General features: G+C 40.9%; 1 protein-coding gene across 1 annotated transcript; it reads left to right on the forward strand.

Annotated features, from left to right (window-relative positions):
• Positions 1–4740: 4740 nt before the first annotated feature.
• BTBD3 (BTB (POZ) domain containing 3) lies at positions 4741–11354 on the forward strand. The gene is made up of 4 exons (XM_010137699.1): positions 4741–5063; positions 5598–5688; positions 6190–6308; positions 10322–11354. The coding sequence occupies exons 1-4, from the start codon at positions 4741–4743 to the stop codon at positions 11352–11354; spliced, it is 1566 nt and encodes a 521-aa protein (XP_010136001.1).
• Positions 11355–13807: the final 2453 nt, after the last annotated feature.

Here is a 13807-nt window from a genome sequence, read left to right on the forward strand (position 1 = left end):
CTCTATGTTGGTTCCCCCCCCCCCCATATTCTGGCTTCTTTGAAAGTCTTTACAATTTTGCTCACTTTCTCCTTGCTTTTAGTTGTCTTTTTTTTTTTCTTTTATCATAGAAGACCTTAGTGAATAAGACTTCAGGGCCAGCTTTTCCATAGAGCAGCCAGAGGTGGCTGAGGTCTTGGTTACATTCAGTGCTGCCAATCAGAAACTTAGGAGAGAGGAGGTTGGAAGAGCTTGTTAGCTGTCGTGCATTTTTGACTCAAAGAAATCAAGAGTAGAGCTATCAGTCCTCTTTCCAAATGAGCATTTTTAGCAACTGGAGGGTTGGAGTGGTGATTGGAAGAGAATCTTCCAAGTGACTGAATAATTCATAGACAGGTAAACAGAACTAAGCTCCTCAGCTGTGTGGGTTGGGGTTGTTGAGGGGTTGGTTTGTTTTGGTGTTTTTTTTTTTTTTTTTTTTTTTTTTTTTTTTTTTTTTTTTTTTTTTTTTTTTTTTTCTAAATTTGTATATTCCATTTTTAAATGAGTGTCTAAAGTAAAATTCAATGAAACTTAGCAGTGGATAGGTAGGTTCATTAAACAGGAACATTGTTTGTTTATTTTGGTTACTCAAGATGTATGGTGTGAAATTTGTTTCCTTGTAAGGGGAAATTCAGATTTTAAACAACTAATGTTAATAATGCATAGGCATAATAACTGCCGAGGGAGAGAGTTGGCAACTTTACAGAAAACAAATACATGCGTTTTCTCATTGCCTGCTTGGAATTCATTCCTTTATTCATGGTCTGGTTGTAACAGACAATTGGGAACTTTGATGAAATCTTGTTTTTTTATAGAACTGTCTGCTTCACATTGCTACATGAAGAATGGACCTGTAAGTGAGAGATACGGAAAACTACAACTTACTTGAAAAAAGAAAAAAAATAGAAAAAATTTGGGTAAACTTGCTCTTGCAGCAGGAGGGACTGATGTAACATGAGGAAGAGTGCTCCTGTTAACCCAGGAAATGATTTCTCAATTGGAAGTTACCTTTAGAAAGGCATAAGTACAGTAGTATCATGTTATTAAAAGTTGTACCAAGAGCTGGGCTGTAATACGACTCTAGTGTCACTTCTCGCAGTGGTGTCAAGGTCTATTATGGTCCTCAGGGATAAACGAAACTGGGATTGTAGGTATACTGCACACATTTGGATTCGAACAGCAAAACTCATGCTTCAGTTGTTCACAATATTTATCAAGTTGGGTTCTGTTAATATATAATTAATTAAGAAAAGTGAGAAGCACTGAAGAAGATCAGGAACACACTGCAGTAAGCTTTCAGAAATGGATAAATCTGAGTGACAGGTCAATTCCTGGATCTTCTTGCTGGAGACAAACTGATTGAACTTGGGATTTTGACTAGTCTTTTGACAGGGAGTAGTTCAGAGGTTGCTTTTACTGACGTATTTCGTAAATTCCTTAACAGAGTGTGTACAGTAAAAGAAGAACACTGTGTTGTATGAAAATAAATAGAAGGTGCAGCCAAAATGGAAAGATTAGGGAGTGCGACTAGCACTAATTCTTTGGGGTTTTTTTCCCCATTTCACAAGTATCTAGTCATTGGTTTAGGAGACTTAGTTTCTGAGCTGATGAAGTACAATGGAAGGCGGTATGAGGCCTGTAACATGTTCGTAGTTTTCCATAAGAACTTTTGGAGTCTGTTGTCATTTCAGCACTTTTTTCAAGTTACAGCAGACCAGATTTTGGTGGGTGGGTTAAGAACAGGCAAACATGGCACTTGGGCTTTTTCTTTACTGGGGTGGATTTTTATCCTGTCATGCAAGAAGTTCGTGTCTACTGGGGGTCTGTCTGGCTTCTGGATTCGGACAGAACAGGCTTCAGCTGTACTTCTCCCTCACACCGTTTCCCAAGACAGCACAACATGCTGTATATGTGTTTTACGGAAGTCAGAGATATGGCGGACTCCTGCAGGTTCACATTTATGATCTGTCTTTCCCAGATTCAGTTGACCGGTCAGTCTGTCTGTCTTTCTCTTCTGTAGCCTCCCGGGGACCTTATCTGATGTGCATATAATCTTCAGATTTGTACGGGTCATGTGGTGCGAAAAAGTGTGAGGACCTAGATTTTTATATACTTTGGTAGTGTATAAAATGGGATTTATGGAACAGAAGTCAAACCTCATCTGAATCTCCTAACCGCTGCTATCTTTCGTCTTCTGCCAACTGTGATACTGAGATCCAGACTTTCTCAAGAGTGCATGGTTTTTCTGTATCTTTAAGGATTTTTTTTTTTAAAGTTCTTCCTTTTGAAATATCTGGCCTGTGCAGTGGCAAAAGGGTTATTTTTGTAGCTAGAAGGACTGGAAATTTACACGAGGAGGGGAAAAACCCTTATACAGACTTAACTCAGATTTTGTGCTGAGAATTATTGCTGTGTCCCCATTCTAAACTCAGCTGTGAGCACATCCCATCTGTGGAATGAGTTTCTTTTCTCCTTTTTTTTTACCTGTCTGGAGTTCAATATGGCTTAGGTTGTTAGTTTCCCTTCTAAATCAGTTTGTTGCAGATGAAAAAATTAAAAAAAAAAAAAAAGGGGAGGAGGAAGAGAACTTGCCAGAAATTATTTCTTTGGAAATTACAAAAGCTGCCTCTCAGTGTATTTAGAAACGTGCCTCTGCCTTCCAGCCACACCAGGCATAGGCCACCATCTTCTTCTAAATTACCCCCAAGGAAGATTTTACTCTAAGATGCTGGGTTGTGAAATGCAGCAGCTGAGGCATGGATGCGTATCCTTCCGTTTCCCCCCTCCACAAGCAGGGACTTCAGGCAGAGAGGACAGATGTGTGTCTGGCAGTGGCAGCATCTCAAACCGCTGCAGCGAAGCCTCTAGGTGGCCAGCTGCCAGGGTGTTGGATAACGCTGAATACGGAGTGTCTCTCAAGGAGGTCTGGTAATCTTTGAAATACCTGCACAATTTCAAGTTTAAAGACGTTCTGAGAGTGCGTTACAAAGCTGTAGCTGCGGTTCAAGCAATTGTGATGGTGTTTCAATAAACAGCCTGAGTAACATTTCTGTGCTTCAGTTTAAGTCAGTGGCAGATTTCTGTCAGGGCTTTCAGCAAGGTCAGCCATTTCTCCACCAACCTTCGATCACTTTACTTGCACTGTTGTACTCTTGTCCAGGAAAAATAATTAAGGCTGAAAGTGAATATATTTGCTTTGAAAGCAAAGAGGATTTTATCTTTGAAACTTGAAAATAATGATGAAATTGTATTTTAATTATTCCCCACCCACTCCCAATATTTTAATGAGTGAAATGTTGATACCTATTATTATAAAATATTATAAAGTACCTAGTATTTTTTATTTCCCTGCTTTTAAGTGACTGTGCTTGCTTGGATTTTTGTATATGCTTGACCTACTGTTAAGGAAATTTGATCTAAGAATAAGTTCTAAATAAAATAATGATTGAAAATCAGTTGTCTTTCCTATTTCAATGGTTTGGTTGGCATAGCTTATCCTGTTTATTTCAGAAAGTATTCGTGAATAAAATTGGAGTGTGCTTGCATCTCGGAGTGATTTCCGACTAAGACTCTAAATCATGCTGACTTTTTAATTTAATGCTTTGAAATATTGATTAAATACATTAAATACACTCTGGTTCGCTTTAATCTGATTGCACATCTAGAAGTTTTCTTCTGATGTGGTGCAGCCATGTCTGGTGTAAGCTGGCTTAATTAGCACTGCCTAGTGATTTGGGACCCCTGTCAAAGGCTATTACATTATCTAGAAACGTAAGGAGTTAAAGCTAAAGCTGTGACTTCATCTCTATTCATGTTACACTGGAGTGGAAGCTGCGCTGAAAGGGATTGTTTAACTGCATCGCTCTCCTTGCTGCTGCTAGTTGATTGCTTTAATTTGGTTCTGATATCTATAGCGTGCTTTTGCTGAACAGCCGTAACGGTAGGGATTTGTGGGAATACTAGAGACAAATGAAGTCGTGCTAATATCCACTGCGTGTGGAAATAGCTCCTTCAGAATTATTTAAGACGCAAATATGCCTTTTTACCAGATTCCAACTTTTTATTGCTTCCCCTGTGACAATTCAGGCAGCATTAAGGAGAGCTAAAATGCACATGCTTCTGGCCAGTCATGCACTTACGCAACTGCGCGTGCCATTTATTACTTTATTACTTAGTACTACGTATGAAACGACAGGCGCAACTGCTGTCGCTTTAATGTCAGAGCAGCATACGTTACAATAGGTGTCACTGTGCGCTGGCTCCAATCGTTATCGGTGACTTCAGCTATTGGCTCCGAACGCTGGCTGACTCCATCTGCAGGGCTGTGTTACCTACTCCGCTCCCGTCCCTCCAACGCACAAGTTCAGCTTGCTGAGCAGACTAGCAGAGCTACCCTGCGCCTCTTGCTAGCCCCCCTCAGCAAGCCCCTGCTACAGCCACGCACGCAGCCTCCTCGCGGGGAGTACTGCTTTCAGGCGATTCCTGATCAGGAGAGCTGGAAAGAAATAAAACTGGCAGGAATGATGGGGATGTGTTTAACAATTCAAGTACTGGATCAAACTTAAAGGCAGTTTCTTGCTCGGTGCACTGAAAGGTCACCTTGTCCTGCTGGAAAGAAGCGAACTCTCAGCTCTGCTGCTCTCTCTGTAACAGCTTCCACGTGCATTTCTTAATGTTCCTGGCTAGTTAGGCTATCTAGCTTTACAGACAAGTATACTCATGGTAGATGAGAAGGGAAAGAACATGAAATGTCTCACCTTCTTCTTGATGCTTCCAGAGACGGTCAAGAACAGGTCCAAGAAGAGCTCTAAGAAGGGAAATAGCAGCAGCAGTAGCAGCAGTAAATTGCCTCCAGTTTGCTATGAAATCATTACCTTGAAGACCAAAAAGAAGAAGAAGATGGCTGCTGATATTTTTCCCCGAAAGAAACCAGCCAACACTAATACAACTGCTGTCCAGCAGTATCACCAGCAAAATCTCAACAACAACAACACTATTCCAGCACCTAATTGGCAAGGACTTTATCCAACCATCAGAGAGAGGTGAGTTCAGGGCAGTTTGGTTTTGCTGTTTGAATGGAGTGGTGAAAAGTAGCAAAATGTTTGTAATGCATATGCTTAGTTATTTATTTGCTGAAGAAAACACAGTTCTCTGGTTTTTGTCTGTGTGTGTATTTTGATAATGGAAATATTTTAATTTCTCTTTTCCAGAGAGTGCAGCTGTTTGTCTTGTGTAAATAAAAACGTTGCTGGGAGCTGCAGCACAACCCTTAAACATTTGCTTTTAGACTTTAGTGGGGATGATCTTGACTTTGATTTCCAGTTTTTAAAAGGTTCTCCTAGGTTTGGGGTTTTGTTTTTTTTATTTTCTTGCACATACAACTACCCCATCCTACTGCTTACTTTTTTCTTTGATATATTTGTGTGATGATGTGTAAAGTACCTCAAAACAAAGTATGACCTTCTTCTCTTTACTAACGTGAAACTTTTAAATTGTTAAGAAATTTAATTTCTTCATTCTGGGGCAAGCACAGAATTACTGGGCACTGTAAATTAACATGCTGCCTCTGTTTGTAGAAATGCGGTGATGTTCAACAATGACTTGATGGCAGATGTTCATTTTGTGGTCGGGCCACCAGGTGGGACCCAGCGGCTGCCAGGACACAAAGTAAGCAACAGCTGCACTATCAGCTCGGGCGGGGATAGCTGGGGAGAGCTCCCACGGTTACACTGGGACGTGGCGTGGGAGGTTTGGCTCTTCTGGAACAGGCATCATTCTGTATTTTAAAAGGCTATATGCAGTGAAATAGAGTGTCCCTTGCTTTGCTTTGTGTTTTTGGTTAACCAGTACACTTGTGCTAAGGCGATGACTGTGAAGTTAGGAATACTGCTTTGTGCTGCTGATTAATATTACTCTTGAGATCTTCTAGAAAGAGTTAACTTCTGTGGTGGGTATGAGCTTTTTCCAGTAGCTAATGCGTATATGCCCATGGGAGTAAAATGCAGGGAAAACTTGTCATTCTGTTCTTAAGGTACTCTTCATTTCTTACTGACGTGTGTCTACAGTCTGTCAGTGAAGCCCAGTATGCTCAGAGTGGCTCTCCCACATTGTTTTTGTTGGCAGTGCTTTCAGTTTACAGCATGAAATAAGATTTCCCTTTCTCAACAGTATGTCCTGGCTGTTGGGAGCTCTGTATTCCATGCGATGTTTTACGGAGAGCTTGCTGAGGACAAAGATGAAATCCGTATACCAGATGTTGAGCCTGCTGCTTTTCTCGCAATGCTGAAGTAAGCATCATTCATCTGCTGGATGTGTTTTCCTTTCTGATCTATACATACATTGGTAATGTCATAGATAAAGTATTAGACTTGCATATAAGCAGAAAGAAAGCAGTTGCTTAAAATATTCCTCTTCGTGTTTCAAGTATTTTAAACTTTTACCTCATTTTGCTCTCCCCCTTTACTTCCAGGCACGCATATATTAGATTGATGTAGGCAGTGATAAAGAATGACTTTGGCAGAGGATCTTTGGGCACATTGTATACTGTAATGCCTATTGATCTGATTTGTCACTACGCATGTTGCACAAAGGAATGGAGTTACTAAAAAGAATTGTCGGCTGTAACAAAACCCCCTGTTTTACTTTGCAAGCATAGTGAAAAGTTAAACACACGCAAGGAAAAAAACGAACCAAAGAAATCCCAGAATTGCTGGGTTTGTATATAGACATCGTTCCAGGTCTTTTATAAACCTGCTGTTTGCAGGTCTTACCTTAGAAAAACAACTCTTAAGTTATTGAATATTGCCTGTGAAAATTAAATTTCTCCTCATTTATCATATTGATGTGTTAGGAAAGTGATAAAAAGGCTGTTTACATGAATAAGGTTTTTTATTCTAATGGGGGAAAAAGTTCACATGATCATTTTTTTTTGTCTTGCAAACCACGTAAGAAATGCTATCTTTTCCTAAACGAGCATAATGAAGCAGCTTCCCTGCTGAGTTGTCCTTGAATGTATCTGTAAGCTGTGATTATTAAAGAGAAATGCCCCATTCCAGAAATGCTGTGGCTTTGAGGGTTTTTTCCCTTCAGCTTTAGTAACTGCCATTGCTTTCTCATAAAGAATATACATTAGTACCTTTTAATATGCTACAGATTTTCTTGCCTGTAATGCTGTAATCACTAGCTAGCAATTTAATGTGTTTTGTAGATTGTTTTGACTAGCTTGTGATTACAGAATGGGTTCTTTTTTAACATTTCGGTGGCTCTGTAGATGAACGTTCCAAGTTGCACATAGAGTTCATTGCATAATGTTTTTACACGTTATCATGAACATCAGAAATGTTCTGTGTCAATATCAGTAACTGCCAGGAAAAGATGATGTTCTGTAGACCTGGAATATAAAGTTATGACATTATGTAAGTAGGTGCATTATGGATCCTTGTGTTGGGCCTTTCTGGTTTTGCAGCTGTTTTCTGCAGAGCTCAGACTTGTGCTTTACTTTCATGCAGAATTTTAAAAGGCACAAATACAAGATGCTTGGGTTCCCCTGGAGCCCCTTTATTTTTGAACAGCAAATCTATTTCCCTGTGGCTAAACATGATTTGCCATATAAATTTAATGCTTTCTGAATTTATCATTAGGAAATGTGTTCCAGGAGCAAACCTAGAAAAAAGGGTATCAATACTGACATCTAGCTCTTGGCATGTTATTTAGCCCGTGGCCATTTAGGAAACTTGAGTGCATGGCCAAAACCAAGAAATTCTTCACCTTCTCTGCTTTTAAATAAAAGACCAAAAGACCACAGGAAGTTTGTTGTCTGTGTGGATGCTGAGCTTACCTTGCCAGTGCTAACTCCTACTGATGCAGTGTGCCTGAACCTGCAGAGTGTCTGCGAACGCCAGGGGTGTCTGCAGCCGTGACGGTGCAGGGAAGGGAAAGGGATGTTGCTCAGCAGTGCAGCATTCCTCTCATCGCAGGATCAAGGGCATGTGCTGCACTGGGTGGAGCTTGAGGAGAGTCACAGTCCCCTTCACTCCTTCCACCCCATCTCCCCCTGGGAAATCACCCCAATAAGTGTTGCTTGCAACTGCAGTGAGCAGTGGGTGGCAGAAACCTCTTGATACTGTGGCTACAGAAGGAAAAGCCTTTCTACCTATCCTAAAGCAGCCCTCTCCTTCACATGCTCCTTTCCACAGTCAGGAAGGATGCATGATAACCTTTGTCAGAAAATACACTGAGTTTGGTTTTGTGGATTTTGGAGGTTGGGGGTTTTGGTTTGGGTTTTTTTGTTTTGTTTTTTTGTTTGTTGGTTGGTTTTGGTTTTTTCCATGGATGGTGAATTCTTGTGGCATAAATATTTTTTATCTTTTGCTATATAGTGGGCATTCTGATAACAAACATCAGATGAAGTATTGCCAGATGTAATATAGGAAATAATACCTCAATTGGTAGTTATCAATTATTCTGCAAGTAAAATTACTTTGGCTGTTCTCTACAGTTTTAAAAATAGGGTTAAATTCATGGTCTAGCTGACTCACTGAATTGGTGTCTTTAATATATTAATCTTATCTTAATCTTGTCTGTTCAAGTCAGAACCGTGGTCTCATCCTATCCCAGGATGAACATGTTACTAAACCATCAAACCCCGCAGTCTAGGAGTCTCCTCTGTTTAAGAACAGGGTGAAACTGGAGTATCAGTAGTTGCAGACCAGAGTCGAGGTGCATTGGCAGAGTGAGAAGTGTGGAATGTTGCTGACAGCCAATCTGTGCTGTGTCTGTTGTAAATCAGTGATATTAGTTCTTCACTTTCCATGAATATTAAGCTAGCAACTTTTGTACTATTTCAATTTAAAACAGATGTTATCATTCTCTGCTGTACTGGCAGGCAAAGAAAAGTAGTAGGAGGGAGAAAAGAGTTGGAGAGCAATGAGAATCATAAAAATGAATGAATTGATACACTGAAAATTTTTTGGACAGTAAAGGAGCTCAGCCTCTAAGCAGTGATATACAGGTGTAGTTGTTGTTGTTACAAATAGCCCAGATGAAACCAAGTAGTAAAGGTAAAAAAAAAAAAAAGGTTTGGGTCTGTGTAAGTAATCTTTCTTTCTGTATCTTCTTAGTTGCCGTTACGCTGCTTGAGCAGGATCCGCTCTGACTGTGTTTTTCTACTTGTAGCTTGGAGGATAGTACCCTACTTCTGCAAAAATACAAATAAAGATATTTACAACTATAATTAGATCAGTGTAGATATTAATTCCACTTTATAAGCACATCTGTTCTGTAAAAAATCCATTGTGTGGTGAAACCTGCTAACTAGAAAATTTTAATTAGTACGGGGTCGCATACAGCTTCGGCTTTACTGGAGGAAGACACTTTTATCAACCATAACCATCAAGCCTGGCTTATCCCTATGAAGAGTAAAATTGCATTTGGCATGGTTTTAGCACATTGCATTCACCAGCTGCAAATGGGGCCCTGAAGCATGAGATATTAAAAAGAACAAACTGAACAATGCTTCATTTCTTTGAGCAATGAATCCCAGCAGTTTAGTCACATAAATAGAATTTCGCCTTCATCTCTTCCACCATGCTAGCATAGCAGTAAAGCTTTTTTCCCTCCTCATGCAATGAGATTGAGAGAAAACACTGTGCTAGTGAAGGTAGGATGTTGTAAGTATTCAGAAGCCTGAAAATTAGAATTCCATGCCTTTTTCTATTTGGTTTATCACCCTGTTAAAAAAAAAAAAAAAGCCACCCCCCTAAAAAAATGAACCCAGTAGTTACGAAAATGTATAGCACCTGATAAGCTTTGATAACGTTTCTCTTCTTAGACTAATGATTCCAATGAACCTGTTTTATACGTGCACCTCAGGAAGTCTCCATTCACCATCACAGGAATCTAGCCCAAGTACTCTTTGTAACATGTGTTCCAGACTGTTGTGTTAGCCGAGTATGGTAGCCCTTGTGGAGCTACCACCTGGGGCAGGTGGCCTCTCATTGGCCAAAGCATGTATGGGAGGAACAGAGAGCTGGAGGGGCCGTAGTTTGTAAACATGACCGTTGTCTTCAGAAAACATAACCCAAATGAGAAGGTTTACTCACATTTAAGCCTGTTCTCTTCGTGTTCTTATACGAGTGATGAATTTGGTTTGTACTTTCTTTCAGGGTTTAATCGATGTTCCCCAAAAGCACTGCCCTAGTTTTAATGTGGATCAATTGAAGTATTTTTTATTATTTCCTTTTGTTGACAAATTACAGTTTTGCATGTAGCAGCAGTGTTACATGTTTGTGTTTCTTTTCAGATACATATATTGTGATGAAATTGATTTGGCTGCAGATACTGTACTGGCCACTCTTTATGCTGCCAAGAAGTACATTGTCCCTCATCTGGCCCGAGCCTGCGTCAACTTTTTAGAGACAAGTCTAAGTGCAAAGAATGCCTGTGTGCTGCTTTCCCAGAGCTGCTTATTCGAGGAACCTGACCTGACCCAGCGCTGTTGGGAAGTGATTGATGCCCAAGCTGAGCTGGCTCTGAAGTCTGAGGGGTTCTGTGACATTGATTTTCAGACACTTGAAAGCATTCTCCGAAGGGAGACTCTGAATGCCAAAGAAATTGTTGTTTTCGAAGCGGCTCTGAACTGGGCTGAAGTGGAGTGTCAGCGGCAAGAGCTAATGGCTACCATCGAGAACAAGCGCAAAGTGCTGGGGAAGGCTCTGTACTTGATACGCATCCCTACCATGGCGCTCGACGACTTCGCCAACGGCGCTGCTCAGTCTGGGATTCTGACTCTCAACGAAACCAATGATATCTTCCTCTGGTACACGGCTGCCAAAAAGCCAGAGTTACAGTTCGTCAGCAAGCCCCGGAAAGGCCTTGTTCCTCAGCGATGCCACCGTTTCCAGTCCTGCGCTTACCGCAGCAACCAGTGGCGCTACCGGGGCCGGTGTGACAGCATCCAGTTCGCTGTTGATAAGAGAGTGTTTATTGCTGGCTTTGGGCTGTACGGCTCCAGCTGTGGATCGGCAGAGTACAGTGCCAAGATCGAACTGAAACGACAGGGAGTTATCCTGGGCCAGAACTTGAGTAAATACTTCTCTGATGGTTCTAGTAACACTTTTCCTGTGTGGTTTGAATATCCAGTGCAGATTGAGCCTGACACCTTTTACACAGCCAGCGTGATTCTGGATGGTAACGAACTCAGCTACTTTGGACAAGAAGGAATGACAGAAGTTCAGTGTGGGAAGGTGACTGTTCAGTTTCAGTGCTCTTCGGACAGTACAAATGGCACGGGGGTACAAGGAGGGCAAATTCCTGAACTCATATTTTATGCTTGAATAAAAGCACGTGAAGACGAAGCATTTTGCTATGAAGAACCTGTCTGGTTCAGGCCTACTGACACTTAGCTTTTTATCTGCAGATTATGTGATCACTACAGGTAATACGTAACTAAATGCTGTGGGCAAGTGACTGGCTTGCTATACTTGCAGCATTGTTGGTGATAAAGTGTAATATTTAAACTGGAAGCTCTTAGGAACAGGCAAGTTTTAAAGGCTCCGTAAGAGAGGTGCCTGTTTGCTGGTGATGCTGACCCTTTCTTTGATGCACCTGTGAATCCCCAGAGGATGTTCTCGTGTCTCACTAAACACTGTCTTCGTTGATCCGTTTTCTCTTTCTCCATTTCTTGCTTTCTGCTTGCACTTATTTTGGGAGGTAGGAGCAGAAAATGAAGAGCCTTGTTTCATAGCTCTCTCTCCTCTGGCTGCTCTTCAGACTGAAGAGATTCCAGTAAACTGAGCTGCTTTTGATCATGGGAGCTGAAAGAAGAGCTTCAGTTGTAAGCAGAAAAAGTATAGGTTTTAAACCTTCCTCCTGTGAGATTCTTCTGCGGCCAACTGTTTGGGATGGCTGCAGGGAAGGATGGAGAGAAAAAAAGCAGCTTTCAGGAAGCCACACAGCATGCTGACCATGTCCACAGAGCATGGACATGCTTACAGTGCGGGGGGGATGTGGGCTTGGCAGGTTACCCTCTGAGTAGGACTCCCACGTCAAAGGCAAGGAAGTACTTGCATGTGTTCAAATTGTACATGCAGCTCTTGAAACTCTGCTCCCATGACCTAGTTTTTGCTGCACTGAAGTTGATTTGCTGTTTAAATGGCTTTTCTTTGAACCCTTGCTAAATAAATGGCAATTAATATCTGTCATCCGATGTAGGATAATATTTTGTTTGTTTTGGGTGGGGTTTTTTTCTTCCTTCTAAACATGGTAGAAGCAGATTATAGAGGAACAAAAGAATGTACCAATCCCAACTTGGACTTTTTTCTGTAATATGAGATTTTTTCTTTTTATTACCATACGCTATCAGCGGAAATGTAGACAAAGGCAGGAATATTACCCACTGTGGTCATATTACACTTAATGATATATCATCAAGTAACAGTGAGGAGGGGGAAGTCTTCTCTAATGCATTCATGTTGGATCTCTTGCAACTGCTTCTGGTTACACATCAGTCAGAGGATACTGTGGTACAGAACTTCCTGTCTGGTTTTTTGGGGGAGGGTTTCTCCAAACTTCCTGTCATATATCTGTATAGTTTTTGGAAAATTATTAGGGATCATGACTCCATTATCAGGGAGGGACGCCAGTATAAATACAGGTACTATTCAAACATAAAATCCTTCACCGTTGCACTGGGACAGTTGTTTCTCAGAGGGACACTACCTGTGGTAAAGCATCTCATTCTTATTTCATCTCCAGAGTGCGTTCTGTTTGTTCTGTATGTTTTAACGAAACGAGGACCAAATGATTCTTCCGACAGACTGAAGATTAATGTTACAGTATATCAACACATTAATGCGGCATAACCCTAAATTCACTTGTCAGATTTGCAATAAAAATGGTTTTCTCGTATGATTTCTTACCAGTTTAATACTATTACTCTAAGTGTTTCATGACGGTTGGAATCCTGGCCCCTGGCCATCGTAAAGTGCCAATCCATCTTTGCAGTGTCCAAAATCCATCTGGAGAAAGGAAAACTGGAGCTCAGATGTCAAACACGTTATGGCCAAAGCCCAGATCTTCTCTCTAGGTAATAAAAGGAGAGACAGGTAAAAAAACCTGCCCTGCAAGATCCGTGCTTTTCACCCATCTTAGTGTGTAGTGTTTTATACGCAATACATACGTGTGTGTAAGCAACACAGTGTTTTCTGAAATGTAAGAGCCCTCAGAATATATAGAAAAATGTTTTGGTTTTTTGTAACAGATGTACATAATCCAGACTGTTGGTGAAATCTAAACAGAATGCTCCATGGAAAACTCCCAGAGAGAGATTTAAAAAACCTCCAGTTAATTATATTTAGATCTGCAGCCTGAAATAGACGAGTTTAATTGTAGGGACTGGAGAAGGAGATGCTGAAGAGACTGCAAAAGGACTCTTCAGATTGTGATGAGGTAATGGCCATCTACTTTTAGACAACATCTGAGCAGCAGTTTCATTTATTTGAATGCTTTTGAAAGCAGAGAAAGACACTAATCAGCTGATTAAGTTTTCTTACAGCGAGCAGTTGATGTAATTACTCTGAGTGATGATCAGATTGACAAGTTGCTTGCAGTAGCAAGCTGCATTCTGAGTTGTTTGGAAAAAATAGGTGCCTCAGCTGGTGGGACAAATCAGAGGGTAGTGCATGGGTATCACTAGGCTTGGGTTCTCCATCTTAATTTATTTTTTGGTTTTTACTCACCCCTAAAGAAAGGAGAGGTGTCTACCACATTCACTGGTTGGAGCAGAAGT

Source organism: Buceros rhinoceros, unplaced genomic scaffold (genome assembly GCF_000710305.1).
Source record: "Buceros rhinoceros silvestris isolate BGI_N320 unplaced genomic scaffold, ASM71030v1 scaffold19956, whole genome shotgun sequence".
In the NCBI taxonomy this organism is placed as follows: domain Eukaryota; kingdom Metazoa; phylum Chordata; class Aves; order Bucerotiformes; family Bucerotidae; genus Buceros; species Buceros rhinoceros.

What these genes read in the sequence shown, in the direction of transcription:
- BTBD3 (XM_010137699.1), top strand. Translation starts at nt 4,741, where the DNA reads ATGGTAGATGAGAAGGGAAAGAACATGAAATGTCTCACCTTCTTCTTG. An exon ending in AGCGGCTGCCAGGACACAAA is followed by an intron (nt 5,689 to 6,189) that starts GTAAGCAACAGC and finishes CTTTCTCAACAG; the next exon opens with TATGTCCTGGCTGTTGGGAG. An exon ending in GCTTTTCTCGCAATGCTGAA is followed by an intron (nt 6,309 to 10,321) that starts GTAAGCATCATT and finishes GTTTCTTTTCAG; the next exon opens with ATACATATATTGTGATGAAA.